The sequence below is a fragment of the Salmo salar genome, chromosome ssa01 (genome assembly GCF_905237065.1).
Source record: "Salmo salar chromosome ssa01, Ssal_v3.1, whole genome shotgun sequence".
NCBI lineage: Eukaryota > Metazoa > Chordata > Actinopteri > Salmoniformes > Salmonidae > Salmo > Salmo salar.
In genome coordinates this window covers 146,144,091-146,161,841 of record NC_059442.1, presented here as the reverse complement: position 1 = coordinate 146,161,841, position 17,751 = coordinate 146,144,091, and the positions used below count along the sequence as shown (strand labels likewise).

The window sequence follows — 17,751 nt, the reverse complement described above, 5'->3', positions numbered from 1 at the left end:
CATGCATGTATTGTATAACATAATGTCCTAGGAGTGTCATCTGATGAAGATCCTCAAAGGTTAGTGCTGCATTTAGCTGTGGTTTGGGTGTATGTGACATATATGCTTGCTTGGAAAATGGGTGTGTGATTATTTGTGTCTATGTACTCTCCTGACATAATCTAATGTTTTGCTTTCGCTGTAAAGCCTTTTTGAAATCAGACAATGTGGTTAGATTAACGAGAGTCTTATCTTTAAAATGATGTAAAATAGTTGATTGTTTGAGAAAATTGAATTGTGGTATTTTAGTTGGTTTTGTATTTCGCACCGTGCGATGCCATTGGCTGTTGGCTAGGGGTTCCGCAGGCGGAACCGCTAGCGGAATGTCTGTCCTCAACACGTTAAACCATTTCTCAGCTGTGTAGCCACCGCTCCACGCTGTCTGGTCTGTAGAGATTCCAACCATTTCAACATGTGGATGATCCTCACATTCTCTGGTCTAATATGTTAATTCATCAGCAAGTCCTTTAAGCCTTTGCCTTGGAGGGCGGTTCCATCCCATTGCCACAATGTCTGTGCTCACGTGGACGTGGTTACTGACTTGGCAAAATTCTATATGAAAAACCATAATCTAATTTAGAAGGCTAAAATCACATTTAATCTTCTCACAAATAGTTTAGTATTCACTCATATAAGTTTTACAACATTTAGATGTAAACCTGACCCCTTGAATGTGTTCACTTTCAGAGATACAGTTATTTAGTTATCACATAACAGCAACTGATTTGATATGATTATTGTTTAACCTGTTGGGGCTAGGGGGCAGTATTTTCACGGCTGGATAAAAAAACGTACCCGATTTAATCTGGTTACTAATCCTACCCAGTAACTAGAATATGCATATACTTATTATATATGGATAGAAAACACCCTAAAATTTCTAAAACTGTTTGAATGGTGTCTGTGAGTATAACAGAACTAATTTGGCAGGCAAAACCCTGAGACAGATTCTGACAGGAAGTGGATATCTGATGTGTTGTATTACCTTTAAACCTATGCCATTGAAAAACACAGGGGCTGAGGAATATTTTGGCACTTCCTATTGCTTCCACTAGATGTCACCAGCCTTTACAAAGTGTTTTGAGTCTTTTACTGTGAGATCTGACCGAACAAGAGCCATGGAACGGTGATGGCCGATTAGACTCTGGCGCGCGAGTTCATGTTGGGTACCCTCGTTCCAATACGTTATAAAAGAGAATGCATTCGTCCACCTTGAATATTATTCATGTTCTGGTTAAAAAAGGCCCTAATGATTTATGCTATACAACGTTTGACATGTTTGAACGAACGTAAATATATTTTTTCCCCTCGTTCATGAAGTGAAGTCCGGCGGGCTTAGATCATGTGCTAACAAGACGGAGATTTTTGGACATAAATGATGAGCTTTTTTGAACAAAACTACATTCGTTATGGACCTGTGATACCTGGAAGTGACATCTGATGAAGAGAATCAAAGGTAATGGATTATTTACATAGTATTTTCGATTTTAGATCTCCCCAACATGGCGGCTAGTCTGTATCGCAACGCGTATTTTTCTGGGCGCAGTGCTCAGATTATTGCAAAGTGTGATTTCCCAGTAAGGTTATTTTTAAATCTGGCAAGTTGATTGCGTTCAAGAGATGTAAATCTATAATTCTTTAAATGACAATATAATATTTTACCAATGTTTTCTAATTTTAATTATTTAATTTGTGGTGCTGACTTGACTGCCGGTTATTGGAGGGAAACGATTTCCTCAACATCAATGCCATAGTAAAACGCTGTTTTTGGATATAAATATGAACTTGATAGAACTAAAATTGCATGCATTGTCTAACATAATGTCCTAGGAGTGTCATCTGATGGAGATTGTAAAAGGTTAGTGCATCATTTTAGCTGGTTTTATGGTTTTGGTGACCCTGTCTTTGAATTGACAAAACATTACACACAGCTATTGTCAATGTACTCTCCTAACATAATCTAACTTTATGCTTTCGCCGTAAAACCTTTTTGAAATCGGACAACGTGGTTAGATTAAGGAGATGTTTATCTTTCAAAGGGTGTAAGATAGTTGTATGTTTGAAAAATTTGAATTTTGACATTTATTTGGTTTCAAATTTGCCGCTCTTGAAATGCACCTGCTGTTGATGGAGTGCACCACAGGGGGGACGCTAGCGTCCCACCTAGCCCATAGAGGTTAAGTCCCACCAACCATTTCCCACATTATTTAGTTTATAAATATTGTTTCAATGTCCAACCTTTTGATGTTACAGTACTGCAAAATCTCTCTCTCTTGTAACAAAGGGATTTTTTACTTCCATTTCTGCAGAGTGGGAGAGAGTTCCTGCAAGGTATTTATGACCGTAATAAAACTGGCCAAATCCCCCAGGAGTGGGGGGGTCTTGAAACCTTTGGTTAGCCGGCACCTTTGATCTCCATCCAGGAGGGCAAGTCATGACAGCATTTAGCACTTAATGAAAATGCCATGTATTTTACCATTCACACACCATTAATATACCATTCATATACCTTTGATACGTCATTCATATACTGTACCATTCATACATGGTAAGTTAAACACCAGCAATGGATCATATAATATTCTGTCTTTTCCAGAAATGCCAATTCTTGCAATGAGGGAGGAGAAATGAGAAATACATGATAGTGTCCAGGTTAAGTATGTACTCTATGTCTAATGAGAGAATAGACTGGCCCTCATCAACATTTCACCTCATATGCAGCTTATTTGTAAAAACTGTAGATCTGCATTTCCTGGAATGAGACAGTTATAGGGTGGAACCAATGGCAGTATGAATCAAATTGTTGTTACTTTCCTGCGTTTGGAGCAAAGCTGCTAATTACTCAGAAAGCATTGCATTTTATATTTCAGACGCCTTTCCAATGCCGGCGGGGGGAGGTGGAGAGCGCAGTGTTAAAGTGTGGCAGTACATGAATGTGTCTGTGAGCATATGGACTGTAATTGATCCGCTGTTGCTGATGATAGGAGAAACCGCCAGGCACCGGGGCCACTTGAGGCCCCAAATCTGCACTCACATTTCTAAGAAAAGGAGCTCATCCATTTGGCTAGTGTTTAGTTAATAGTTTTTGGGATCCATGGAAAAACAGATTGCTGTGGTAGATTTGATGCAGCAGTGAAGGGGATTCATATCACTTCAGGGGTGCCTCCCAAATGGCAGCCTATTCACTATCGGGCCCTGGCCAAAAGTAGTGCACTATATACTATGTGGGACGCAGCCCAGCAGTTCTCCTTTAGTTCACTACATTCTGTCTCATTGGCCTTTAAAGTGCTACTTAACCTCTATGGGCTAGTCAACAGCCAGTGTAATCCCGTGGCGCGTTATTCAAATACCTCAAAAATGCAAAAACTTCAATTTTTCAAACATATGACTATTTTACACCATTTTAAAGACAAGACTCTCGTTAATCTAACCACACTGTCCGATTTCAAAAAGGCTTTACAATGAAAGCAAAACATTAGATTATGTCAGCAGAGTACCCAGCCAGAAATAATCAGACACCCGTTTTTCAAGCTAGCATATAATGTCAAATAAACCCAAACCACAGCTAAATGCAGCACTAACCTTTGATGATCTTCATCAGATGACAACCCTAGGACATTATGTTATACAATACATGCATGTTTTGTTCAATCAAGTTCATATTTATATCAAAAACCAGCTTTTTACATTAGCATGTGACTAGCATGTGACTAGCATTCCCACCGAACACTGCCGGTGAATTTACTAAATTACTCACGATAAACGTTCACAAAAAACATAACAATTATTTTAAGAATTATAGATACAGAACTCCTCTATGCACTCGATATGTCCGATTTTAAAATAGCTTTTCGGTGAAAGCACATTTTGCAATATTCTGAGTAGATAGCCCAGCCATCACGGCTAGCTATTTTGACACCCACCAAGTTTAGCCCTGACCAAACTCCGATTTACTATTAGAAAAGTTTGATTACCTTTGGTGTTCTTCGTCAGAATGCACTCCCAGGACTGCTACTTCAATAACAAATGTTGGTTTGGTTCAAAATAATCCATAGTTATATCCAAATAGCGGCGTTTTGTTCGTGCGTTCAAGACACTATCCGAAGTGTAAATAAGGGTCACGAGCACGACGCATTTCGTGACAAAATATTTCTAAATATTCCATTAACGTACTTCGAAGCATGTCAACCGCTGTTTAAAATCAATTTTTATGCCATTTTTCTCGTAAAAAAGTGATAATATTCCGACCGGGAAAACGTGTTTACATACAAAGAGAGAGAAAATAAAAGCATGGGATCCCCTCGTGCACGAGCCTGAGTCTCATAGTACTGTGACCGGCCACTATCCAAACGCGCTACTGTTTTTCAACCAGGGCCTGCAAAGCCACGATTCAGCTTTTTGCCGCCTTCTGAGAGCCCATGGGAGCCGTAGGAAGTGTCACGTAACAGCAGAGATCCCCTGTTTTGGATAGAGATCATCAAGAAGGCCAAGAAATGGTCAGACAGGGTACTTCCTGTACAGAATCTTCTCAGGTTTTGGCCTGCCAAATGAGTTCTGTTATACTCACAGACACCATTCAAACAGTTTTAGAAACATTGGAGTGTTTTCTATCCAAAGCTAATAATTATATGCATATTCTAGTTTCTGGGCAGGAGTAATAATCAGATTAAATCGGGTACGTTTTTTATCCGTCCGTGAAAATACTGCCCCTAGCCATAAGAGGTTAAAGGGGTTTATCAATAAATGTAGCTTCAGAGGTGGGATCTTGCTATCAGCTGTTGTGTTCATGTTAAGATAAGAGTACAAAAGGGCCAATAGTGAAGGAATCTGTAGATCCAGACAGAGACATTTCTCTCTCTCTCTCTCTCTCTCTCTCTCTCTCTCTCTCTCGAGTAAATATATGTGACTTCTAGTATGCATTGTAAATAACCGCAGCTGAGAGATGCGACTCTCGATAGAGGAGAGATGGAGCGAAGGAGGAGTAGAGGTATTGGAGGAGAGGTTGATTAATGAGGGAAGGATTCGTGGAAGGGGCTAACGGGGCCCCTCTGTCCTGCCACTCAGGGGCCAGATCAATCTATCCCAGGCCCCTTAAATCTCTCACATATGGGTCCATGTGACTCAGACTCATTCCCCAAATATCAAACAGTTAATCAAATGGAAATGTCGCTATTGTGAGTCTGAAGGAGGCCCAGTACACACTCAGGTTGTACAACTGATGTACAGTGCATTTGACACAACGATTGTGATACAACTAATAGTTTTTTGTTACAACAAAGAGTTTGTCTTTGCAAAGATGTTGACACAACCATTGTGTTCTGTCTCCACAACGCTTGTGTGTAATAATGTTTCTGGAGAAAAACTCTACGTTGTATCACAACCGATGTGTGCCAAATGCGTTGTAGGCCTACATCAATTGTAGAATAAGAGAATCACTGGAATGGGAAGTTAAGAGATAAGAGGGAGTGGCAGAGAGAGAGAGAGATTGATTGGGGGATGGATGGATTGGCTGAGAGGGTGATGGGAGCAGGGGAGGCTGGAAGCTACTTGCATTGTAGATATCTCCTTGTGATTGATGCCTCCAGTCTATTAAGTCTGTGAATGGCCTTGTCAATTAATCATTCATCCATCTAAGTGTTTACATCAGTCCATCTAGCATTAGCATGAAACAAACAGCTCCTGTATACACTAAATATGTGCACACACATGTGCAAGCACACACAGGCACAAGCAAGCACACACAGGCACACACACACACATCAAATACATCTACACATTGTACTAGAATGTGCACAGACTCGTGGGGAAAAGCTGGCGTTGTATACTGTCAAAAACATTTTATTCATGTGTGCTCATAGCCACATGCAAAAAAGAACGTGCTTGATTGACTCACTCAGATGCACCTCTACTATAGAGGGCTGCCAGTTGACATATGTCACCTTCTGGCGGCCATGTTGGAAGATCACAGCATCCATTCTTTCGACAATAGCTTAGTGGCTACCACAAGCTGCATGATAACAGTGCCTACAACTACTGTAGTTGATTCATCACCACGGTCAATTTCAGCTGCAAAATGGTTTCACGTGGCTGATATGCTGAAAGAAGAGTAACAATCAAATAAAACTAATTTGAGTTTAAATCTGAACAAAAAGGTAATGTTCATTTGAGAATAGAACACAGAAACACAGACAAATTAGAGACAGATTATTTTCCCCTCTTTATTGCAGGATTGTGATCTGTGATTAATCAACATTGACCCTAGTTCATCTTGAATAAAAGTTCTAAGTTAACAATGAAAACAAGTTTAAACACTTCACTTGAAAGAATCAAAACAATTTCATATAAGTGTACAATAAGCTAACTCATATGTGAAGGTTAGACATATTAGTAACACGTAGGCTATTAATAATAAAGCATAATTTCAGGTGAACAAAACAAAGTCAATACCAGAGGTGTCTAACCTCTCCACTGATCTCTGATCTACTGGGGGAGCAGACTTCTGTTCCAGCCCAGCGATAGCACACTTGATTATCAACTAATTAGGTTTTATAAGTTGAATCAGGTGTGTTAGTGCTAGGCTGGAACAGAAGCCTGCACACCCAGCAGGGTTGGCCTACTCCAGTTGTAATATGTTTATATGTTGTATGTGACTTTTATTTTTCTTTGCCAAATTTGCTAACATGGGTACACATACTGTAGCTTTGGTCATCATGCCAGCGCTTGATTGATCCATGTAGATGGCAGATCAACTGCCTACCAACCTGCACTTGAACTAATTCAAAGGGAAGAGGACAGTTATCTCTGCCCCTGCCATGCTATAGAAGGGGTTCGGAACGTTACAGAAGCCACACTGTCCTAAATTAGTTCCTGAAGAAAGACAGGAACGTCTCCAACCAACACTCTTTAAAAGAGATTGGATTCACCCTAACCCAGGGGTTCCAGGATTATCTCCATCAATATAGTAAACTGTTTAAGAGACTGACGGTCTGGGTTTGGTAGGGCTCCAGTCCTCCCGGTCATATTAAGCAACAGAGGACATGGAAATCAGATTATATCCCAGAGAAATAGAAGTGTAGTGAATGTAAGTAACCTCATCTATGTTCCTTTAACTGTCAGCTCCGGAAGTATTGTCTGCAATAAATCATATGCACATAGAATTTCATTCCACTGTTTGCACTGCACTGTCTGCCTTAGGAAGAATCCCACTATGGGCAGCCCACTTAGTACCATTGACTCAAATGTAAAGGTCTCTGACATGTCTACCTCGGATCAGCCTCTCAGAATAGCACTAAAAACAAACAAGCAACCCAGGAAAACAACTTAACATCAGAAGCCATTCATATTCCGGCCATCTCTGAAACACACTTACAGTGCATTCGGAAAGAATTCAAACCCCTTGAGTCGTTCCACATTTTGTTAGGTTACAACCTTATTCTAAAATAGATGACATAGTTTTTTCCGTCATCAATCTACACACAACACCCCAAGGACAAAGCAAAAAACAGTTTTCAGAATTTTTTGCTAATAAAAAAAAAAAAAAATGATATCACATTTACATACAGTTGAAGTCGGAAGTTTACATACACCTTAGCCGAATACAGTTTTTCACAATTCCTGACATTTAATCCTAATAAAAATTCCCTGTCTTTGGTCAGTTAAGATCACCACTTTATTTTAAGAATGTGAAATGTCAGAATAATAGTAGAGAGAATGATTTACTTCAGCTTTTATTTCTTAATTCACATTCCCAGTGGCTCAGAAGTTTACATACTCTCAATTAGTATTTGGTAGCATTGCCTATACATTGTTTAACTTGGGTCAAACGTTTCAGGTAGCCTTCCACAAGCTTCCCACAATAAATTGGTTTCACGGCTGTAGAAAGGAGCAGACCAAAGTGTAGCGTGGATGTAGTTCCACATTTGATTTATTCCATGAAACTTTGCAATACATAAATAACTGACTTGTCAAAACAACAAACCGTGACGCAGAGAGAAACAAACACTACTCAAAATATAATAACCCACAAAACCCAGGAAGAAAAACCCCTACTTAAATATGATCTCCAATTAGAGACAACGAGGACCAGCTGCCTCCAATTGGAGATCAACCCCCCACCCAAAAAAACATAGAAATAGAAAACTAGAATTATACATAGATATAGAAAACATAGAACAAAACACAAAACACGCCCTGACCTACTCTACCTTAGAAAATAACATCTTACAATGGTCAGGACGTGACAGTTGGGGGAATTTTGGCCCATTCGTCCTGACAGAGCTGGTGTAACTGAATCAGGTTTGTAGGCCTCCTTGCTCGCACACGCTTTTTCAGTTCTGCCCACAAAATGTCTATGGGATTGAGGTCAGGGCCACTCCAATACCTTGACTTTGTTGTCCTTAAGCCATTTTGCCACAAATTTGGAAGTATGCTTGGGGTCATTGTCCATTGTGAAGACCCATTTGTGAACAAGCTTGATGCCATCTATTTTGTGAAGTGCACCAGTCCCTCCTGAAGCAAAGCACCCCCACAACATGATGCTGCCACCCCCATGCTTCACAGTTGGGATGGTGTTCTTAGGTTTGCAAGCCTCCCCCTTTTTCCTCCAAACATAACAATAGTAATTATGGCCAAATAGTTATATTTTTGTTTCATCAGACCAGAGGACATTTCTCCAAAAAGTACAATCTTTGTCCCCATGTGCAGTTGCAAACCGCAGTCTGGCTTTTTTTTATGGCGGTTTTGGAACAGTGGCTTCTTCCTTGCTGAGTGGCCTTTCAGGTGATGTCGATATAGGACTCGTTTTACTGTGGATATAGATACTTTTGTAACTGTTTCCACCAAAATCTTCAAGTCCTTTGCCGTTGTACTGGGATTGATTTGCACTTTTCGCACCAAAGTACGTTCATCTCTAGGAGGCAGAATGCGTCTCCTTCCTGAGCGGTATGATGGCTGCCTGGTCCCATGGTGTTTATACTTGCGTACTATTGAATGTAAAGATGAACATGGTACCTTCAGGGGTTTGGAAATTTCTTCCAAGGATGAACCAGACTTGTGGAGGTCTACACATTTTTTTCTGAGGTCTTGGCTGGTTTCTTTTGATTTTCCCATGATGTCAAGCAAAGAGGCACTGAGTTTGAAGGTAGGCCTTGAAATACATCCACAGGTACACCTCCATTTGACTCAAATGATGTCAATTAGCCTATCAGAAGCTTCTAAAGTCATGACATCATTTTCTGGAATTTTCTAAGCTGTTTAAAGGCACAGTCAAATAATCTGTCTGTAAACAATTGTTGGAAAAATGACTTGTGTCATGCACAAAGTAGATGTCCTAACCAACATGCCAAAATTATAGTTTCTTAATTAACAAGAAATTTGTGGAGTGGTTGAAAAACCGAGTTTTAATGACTCCAACCTAAGTGTATGTAAACTCCTGACTTCAACTGTATGTATTCAGACCCTCTACTCAGCACCTTTGGCAACTATTACAGCCTTTAGTCTTCTTGGGTATGACGCTACAAGCTTGGCACACCTCTATTTTGGGAGTTTCTCCCATTCTTCTCTGCAGATCGTCTCAAGTTCTCTCAGGTTGGATGGGGTGCATTGCTGCACAGCTATTTTTAGGTCTCTCCAGAGATGTTTGGTCGGGTTCATGTTGATCCATTCATCTTTGCCTCGATCCCGACTAGTTTCCCTGTCCCTGCTGCTGAAAAACATCCCCACAGCATGATGCTGCCACCACCATGCTTCACCTTAAGGATGGTGCCAGGTTTCCTCCATACGTGTCACTCTGGCATTCAGGCCAAAGAGTTAAATCTTGGTTTCATCAGACCAGCGAATCTTGTTTCTCATGGTCTGAGAGTATTTAGGTTCCTTTTGTCAAACTCCAAGCGGGCTTTCATGTGCCTTTTACTGAGGAGTAGCTTCCGTCTGGAAACTCTACCAGAAAGGCCTCATTGGTGGAGTGCTGCAGAGATGGTTGTCCTTCTGGAAGGTTCTCCCATCTCCACAGAGGAACTCTGGAGCTCTGTCAGAGTGACCATCGGGTTCTTGGTCAACTTCCTGACCAAGGCCCTTCTCACTCGATTGCTCAGTTTGGCCAGGCGGCTGGCTCTCGGAAGAGTCTTGGTGGTTCCAAACTTATTCCATTTAAGAATGATGTGTGTTCTTAGGGACCTTCAATGCTGCAGAAATTCTTTGGTACCCTTCGCCAGATCTGTGCCTCGACACAATCCTGTCTCGGAGCGGATACTGTTTTCGCTTTGTCATTATGGGGTATTGTGTGTAGATTGTAAGGCTTTAACTTAACAAAATGTGGAAAAAGTCTAGGGGTCTGAATACTTTCCGAAGGCGTTGTAGATAATTTGATGCAATAGTAACTATACAAGGTTATAGAATATATAGGAAATATAGAAATGCAAATGGAGGAGGTGTTGCCATGCATCTCCAGAGTCATATTCCTGTTAAGCTGAGAGAGGATCTCATGTCAGATGATGTGGAACTAATATGGCTACAGGTTCATATGCCTCACCTGTTGCCTATTCTCGTAGGAAGTTGCTATAGACCACCAAGTGCTAAAAGTCAGTATTTGGACTATATGTGTGAAATGTTGGAAAATGTATGCGATATCAATAGAGAGGTATATTTTCTGGGTGACCCAAATATTGACTGGTTGTCATCAAACTGCCCACTGAAAAAGAAGCTCCAAGCTGTAACCAGTGACTTCGATCTGGTTCAAGTCATTAGTTAACCTACCAGGGTATTTACAAACAGAACTGGAAATAAATCATCCACGTTTATTGATCAAAACTTTGCTAATGTTGGAAAAATCTGCTCTAAAGCAGTATCCACACCCATCGGATGTAGTGATCATAATTTAATAGTTCCCAAAATTGCACCTAAAATTGTGTATAAATGCTCATACAAGAGGTTTTGTAATGATTCCTATGTTGAAGATGTGAAATATATTTGTTGGTCTGATGTGTGTAATGAGGAACATCCGGACACTGCACTTGAAGCATTTATGAAACTGCTTCTTCCGGTTACTGATAGGCATGCGCCCATCAAGAAACAATCAATAGTAACTATCAATAGGCTGGTGCTAAATATCTCAACTTAAAAGCATAATTTTTCTGGCAAATCCCTCTCAATGCTAAACCTCATTTAGATCTATTATTGAATTATGTGGCTATTGAGCAAGTTGAGGAGACTAAACTGCTCGGTGTAACCCTAGATAGCAAGCTTTCATGGTCAAAACATATATAGGCTCAATGGTTAATGAAATGGGAAGAGGTCTGTCCATGATAGGGCGTTGCTCTGCCTTCTTGACATCTCAGTCTACCAGACAGGTCCTACAGGCCCTAGTTTTGTCACACCTGGACTACTGCCCAGCTGTGTGGTCATGTGCGGCAAAGAAGGACAGTTGGCCTAGAACAAAGCAGCACGTATCGCACTTAGATGTACACGGAAGGAAAGTGTCAATACCATGTCAATCTCTCCTGGCTCAGAGTTGAGGAGGATTGATTGCATCACTGTTGGTCTTTGTGTGAGGTATTGATGTGTTGTAGGTACCGAACTGTCTGATCAAGCAGCTGGCACAGTTCGGACACTCATCGGTATGCAAAGACATGCAACCAGAGTTGTCTTCACTCCCCAGGTCCAGAACAGAGGCTGAAAAATGCACAGTATTAAATAGAGCCATGACTACATGGAACTCTCTGCCACCCCAGGTAACTCAAGTTAGCAATAAAACCAGATTAAAAAAAACATATAAAAGAACACCTTACTGCCATTTTATACATCTTGTATTGTAATTTGCACTGTGCTATGTATTAGACCTAAATATAATGTGTATGTACTGATATGTAGGCTATGTGGGACATTTTAAATGTATGTAGTTCAGTCCTTGACTAATAATGTTCTGTACTATGCGTTATGTCATGTTTCATGTGGACCCCAGGAAGAGTAGCTGCTGCTTTTAAATAAATACAACATATCAAACCAATGCAGATGTCCTTTCTGCCCCAACTGTATTCCCCCCCTCATGTGTTGACTTTGTAATCATATAATCACATTCTGAACATTCTAAACACACACCGCTGCCAGCAAAGACACAATTACTTCTTATGATCCTCTAATTGTTAAGCTAATGTTTACACATGCTCTGTTTAGTACGTCTGTGTTTCTGTTCCCCTGTCGATGCTAACGTTACCACACACACACACCACACACACACACCACACACACATTCCTCTTTCTCACGGAGCACTGAGCTGTTTCCCCCATTCCTGTTCATCTCTCAGATGGTTTATAAGTCCCTTCGGACACAGTGGTAAATACACAGGGAGTGACAGTGTGTGCGTGTGTGTGCATGTGTGTGTGTGCACGTGTGTCAATGTGTGTGCATTCATGTGTGCATGCCGGTTAAACGAACCTGCCAAGCGCCGCCAAGTACCGGGAATAATTAGCCTTGAGTGTTTCCACAATAGGAGCCAAGACGTACCCGTAGCCCCCTAAAAAGCAGTTTTACCAGGATACAAGGGAAGAGCCTTTTCTCTGGGTGGCATAAATCCATTGGACCTTCTAGAGGCTCAATGTGGGTCTTCAACTGTCACTACCACAACCCTTTTATCTGAGACACACACACACACACACACACACACACACACACACACACACACACACACACACACACACACACACACACACACACACACACACACACACACACACACACACACACACACACGGGCATGCACACTGTTACTTCCCCTGATTACATTATTTTAAAAGAATAGGTGTACAGTAGCTATGATATGCACACGAACGCACACACACACACGCATAGTACTGGTCCTGTAGCATATATGGTTGTGTCTGGATTTTCATTAGGGAACTTGTTTTTTACGGTCTTGCCTGATTGCCACTGTATATAACTTGGCTTTACCATTTCTTCTTATTTCCCTTTATTTCCCATTACCACCCATTATGTGTTGTTGGTGTGGGCCTTACCGATGCACTCCATCAGGCACCGTCCCAGTCCGTACTTTCCTGCTGGGACACACCACATTAGGACCGCTGCTGCTGCCACTGTAGAGAAGCCCTGCTCTAAATTACTGTTTTTACCCCCATCTTCTCCTTTTCCCTCTTTCCTCTCTCTCCCTTCCCTTCTTGGACCTTCCCCCCTTCTGCCTCCCCTCACATCCCCCCTTCCTAATTGCTACTCTACCAAACTGTATCTGCCCTTTCAGTTTCCATTTAATCTAAACAGTTAATTTTCCCACTTCCTATTCTCTTTCCCCTAAATGGAAAGGAACATTTCTGGGCCCAGCAAGGCGGCACGTACCAGAGAGAGAGAGAGCCTGTTGGATCACATAAATCACAGCAGTACAGACTCAGAGGCTGCTTGGCAAAGACGCACATCTACTCCCTTACTGTCAGACTCACTAGAATATGAAGTCTGTTCCTTTATCTGCATCTCTTCCTCTAGAATACTGATGATGTTAGTGCCACAATAGGCTTTTCAGGTGTAATCTCCAGTGACAGAATTGAGGTAGCCAGCTAGCTGACACAATATTTGGGTCCCAAGATTATTAGGTGAGATTGATCAGTTTAGAAGTGTTTGTAATGGCACTTTCATAATGCATCTGTGATTGTAATGTGAACTGTAACTATAACTAGTGTAACTAGTGTAACTAGTGCTCTGAGCCAGATGCCAAACCCTGATAAAGGCTGTGTCTGAAATGTGTTGGTTTTAACAATAAAGAAGCTTTTATTTGTTATGGCATTTTTTTTGTTGGGGTGGGTAACCCAGTATTCATTTAAATTCATATATTCAGTTTACATGACATGTACCCGTGGGCTGACACTCAAAAGAAAAACAAAAGAAATACATACAAAGAAATGATCATATTGATCACACAGGATTTTGCAATAATAAAATTGTTATTTAAAGAAAAATAAACAAATGTTTTCCACCCCTTCCCACCCCACCTATCAACACAGGTCGTTGTTAGTCCCCCCATATCTCTATCTGCCCACCCCCACCACTTATCCCCTTAGCCCCCCCCCAAACAAGTGAGATGCTTTTACATGCACCCTCCTTCCCTGCCTCTCGGCAACCAGAGAAAAACCTCCCCACACCACGCTTTCCCCATAGGCTTAGATGATTTGTACAGTATGTGTTAGGCTTTATAAGTTGTTTATATTAATTGTATGTGTTAAGCTTTATAAGTTGTTTATATTATTTGTATGTGTTAAGCTTTATAAGTTGTTTATATTATTTGTACAGTATGTGTTGGGCTTTATAAGTAGTTTATATTATTTGTACAGTATGTGTTGGGCTTTATAAGTAGTTTATATAATTTGTACGTGTTGGGCTTTATAAGTAGTTTATATTATTTGTACGTGTTGGGCTTTATAAGTAGTTTATATTATTTGTACAGTATGTGTTGGGCTTTATAAGTAGTTTATATTATTTGTACAGTATGTGTTGGGCTTTATAAGTAGTTTATATTAATTGTACAGTATGTGTTGGGCTTTATAAGTAGTTTATATTATTTGTACGTGTTGGGCTTTATAAGTAGTTTATATTAATTGTACAGTATGTGTTGGGCTTTATAAGTAGTTTATATTAATTGTACAGTATGTGTTGGGCTTTATAAGTAGTTTATATTATTTGTACAGTATGTGTTGGGCTTTATAAGTAGTTTATATTATTTGTACAGTATGTGTTGGGCTTTATAAGTAGTTTATATTATTTGTACAGTATGTGTTGGGCTTTATAAGTAGTTTATATTATTTGTACACTATGTGTTGGGCTTTATAAGTAGTTTATATTATTTGTACAGTATGTGTTGGGCTTTATAAGTAGTTTATATTATTTGTACAGTATGTGTTGGGCTTTATAAGTAGTTTATATTATTTGTACAGTATGTGTTGCGCTTTATAAGTTGTTTATATTATTTGTACAGTATGTGTTGGGCTTTATAAGTAGTTTATATTATTTGTATGTGTTGGGCTTTATAAGTAGTTTATATTATTTGTACTGTATGTGTTGGGCTTTATAAGTAGTTTATATTATTTGTACTGTGTTGCGCTTTATAAGTAGTTTATATTATTTGTACAGTATGTGTTGCGCTTTATAAGTTGTTTATATTATTTGTATGTGTTGGGCTTTAGCTGAGATTATTCTTTACACAGTCAAGTATATTTGTCCAGGCCTCAGTTGTTTCTGGACTAGCACCATTCATTCTCACCATTAATTCTGATGTTAGAGCTTCTATTAGTGACTGACTGATTGAGCGATTCAAGGAGCCATCATCGTTAAGTAACATAGTAGATGCAAAGCATTGAATATTTACATGCATGCACTAAATTCATTTTGTAATTTTGTCCCAGAAGCATTTAACTGCAGGGCAATACAACATCATATGAAGAAATGTGCATACCTGATTTATGGTACACAGTGAACAGTTGGGAGTTGGGGCTAATTTCATCGTAAAACATTTCCTTAGTGTTAAATACAGTCTGTGAACAAATTTAAAATGTCTAAGTTGAAGGTTCAGATTACAGGATGCCAAGGTCATATTTTTCCATATTCTGTTCCAGTTAAAGGGTATAGAGAAGCATTTTTATCAACCCCCACTATCCTACAAGAGTTTCTGAATTTCCTCAATACTTCAGTTTGCGTCTGAATTCATGTTCCTTAGTTGAAGAGTGAGCCAGCGACTGTTTCTTTACCAGGTGCTCAGGGGGAAGCACAGGATCAACTAAGTGGACTCTGTAGATGTTGTTTTTGTCAAAGTATTTTTCAGAGAACAGAAGCCAATCTGCATAACTCAGTGCATTAGGAGCTATGTACTCCAGCACTACTTGTACTCCAACTCCCAATTGATTCTCTGTAAAGTAGGGGCTGTATTCATAAAGCGTCTCAGAGTAGGAATGCCTTTTAGATCACAATGAATAAGATTACATGGACAGTGGGGACCTGATCCTAGATCAGCACTCCTACTCTGAGATGCTTGATACATACAGCCCTAGGAGAACAGTCTGGAAGACAGGCTTTTTTAGAATCTGACTGTTTGACAGTACAACAAAGGAATAGTATGATTTTTTCACACACTGATGCATTCAACGCAACACATTGCACAAACATGATTGCAGGTACAGCAGACTATCAGAAATCAATGAGGCACAACCCAGAGTGTTTTGTCTCAGCATATCAAGTGTGTGTGTGTGTGTGTGTGTGTGTGTGTGTGTGTGTGTGTGTGTGTGTGTGTGTGTGTGTGTGTGTGTGTGTGTGTGTGTGTGTGTGTGTGTGTGTGTACAGGTGCATGCTTGCATGTGTGAATGTATGATTGATTGCCAGAATGATCTGTATGTACTCCGTGCTTTGAAGTGCTTGCTCATGTATGAATAGATGATTTGGATGATTTGTGAAATATTGACTCATCTCTTTCCCCTGCTCTCTTCTCCTCCCCTACTCCCCCTCATCTACCCTCTCATCTCCTCTCCCCTCCAACCCTCCTCTCCTCTCTCTAGGTGTTGAAGGGCAGTAAGAAGATGTCCCTGTCGGTGCAGTCGGTGGGGCGTATCCCGGGGGGTTATGTCACTAACCATGTGTACACCTGGGTGGACCCTCAGGGTCACAGTGTCCCCCCTCCCCCTGACCTCCCAGAGCACCGCAGTGCCACCCTGAGACGCACCGACAGCCAACGACGCAGCACCATGCAGATACTGCAGGAGGGAGATGAGAAGAAGGTGAGCCTGTTTACAAACATATGTAGACACACACGCGCACACACACAAATACACATATACCAGCTCTCTAGATCTGTAGGGTCTGCTGTGACGTGCATGGTTTGATCCTACAGTTGGTTGGTTGTTAGGGTGACAGGTCACTGAACACACACACAGGTGCCCACTCAGACTGAGCATTCACATTACCACTGGCCTCTGACATGGCTTAGTTTAGCATTTAAGAGTGTAATTTAGTGTTGGGCGTTTCCAGATGTTAGCTGTTCAGGGATTTCACATGAATCATAATGTTTTATTGTCTCGACAAATTAGTCCACTTCACTCTTCTTAGCCAACAATAACTCACTTACAAATAGCTGCTCAATTTGTTGTCAAAAAGACACGGCATTCAGAATCTTAGACAATGCTGGATTTTTTTCTCCCCCCCCACTTCTCTGTCAGGTGAACCTGGTATTGGACGATGGCCGTTCACTAGGTCTGATGATCCGGGGTGGGGCAGAGTATGCCTTGGGGATCTACATCACCGGAGTGGACCGGGGTTCTGCCGCAGAGTGTGGTGGACTTAAGGTAACCACCGACATGGCCTGCGTCCCAAATGGCACCTTTTCCCTACATAGTGCACTTCCTTTGAACCTCTTGTGACATATTTCCATAGCTAGCGTGAGCTTCTGAGAATACCACCAACCCAGCTAGCACTCACACACACATACAAACATTCACAATAGGTCTGATAAGACAGGCATGTTAAGGAAGTCACCAGAACTGTCCATAATGCTGAATATCATCTGGGGCAGTTCTCCTCCTCTCTCTCTCTCTCTCTCTCTCTCTCTCTCTCTCTCCCTCTGCAGTTTATCACACATTAGGTCATTAAGGGACAGGAAAGACAGTTGGAGTGCGGGCACTGCTGAAGGATCAGACTCCCATCAATGGCTCACACTCATGGCAGGATATTGATCC

The 17,751-nt window shown here is 40.8% G+C and overlaps 1 protein-coding gene across 1 annotated transcript in view; it reads left to right on the top strand.

Moving 5' to 3' along the window:
• Nucleotides 1–17,458, top strand: part of LOC123728772 (whirlin) — a 75,887-nt gene extending 58,429 nt beyond the window's left edge. The window contains exons 2-4 of the mRNA XM_045701671.1: nt 16,579–16,797; nt 17,236–17,361; nt 17,450–17,458. Of these exons, the coding sequence (XP_045557627.1) occupies nt 16,579–16,797; nt 17,236–17,361; nt 17,450–17,458 (354 nt within the window). The remainder of the gene's footprint in view (nt 1–16,578; nt 16,798–17,235; nt 17,362–17,449) is intronic.
• Nucleotides 17,459–17,751: the final 293 nt, after the last annotated feature.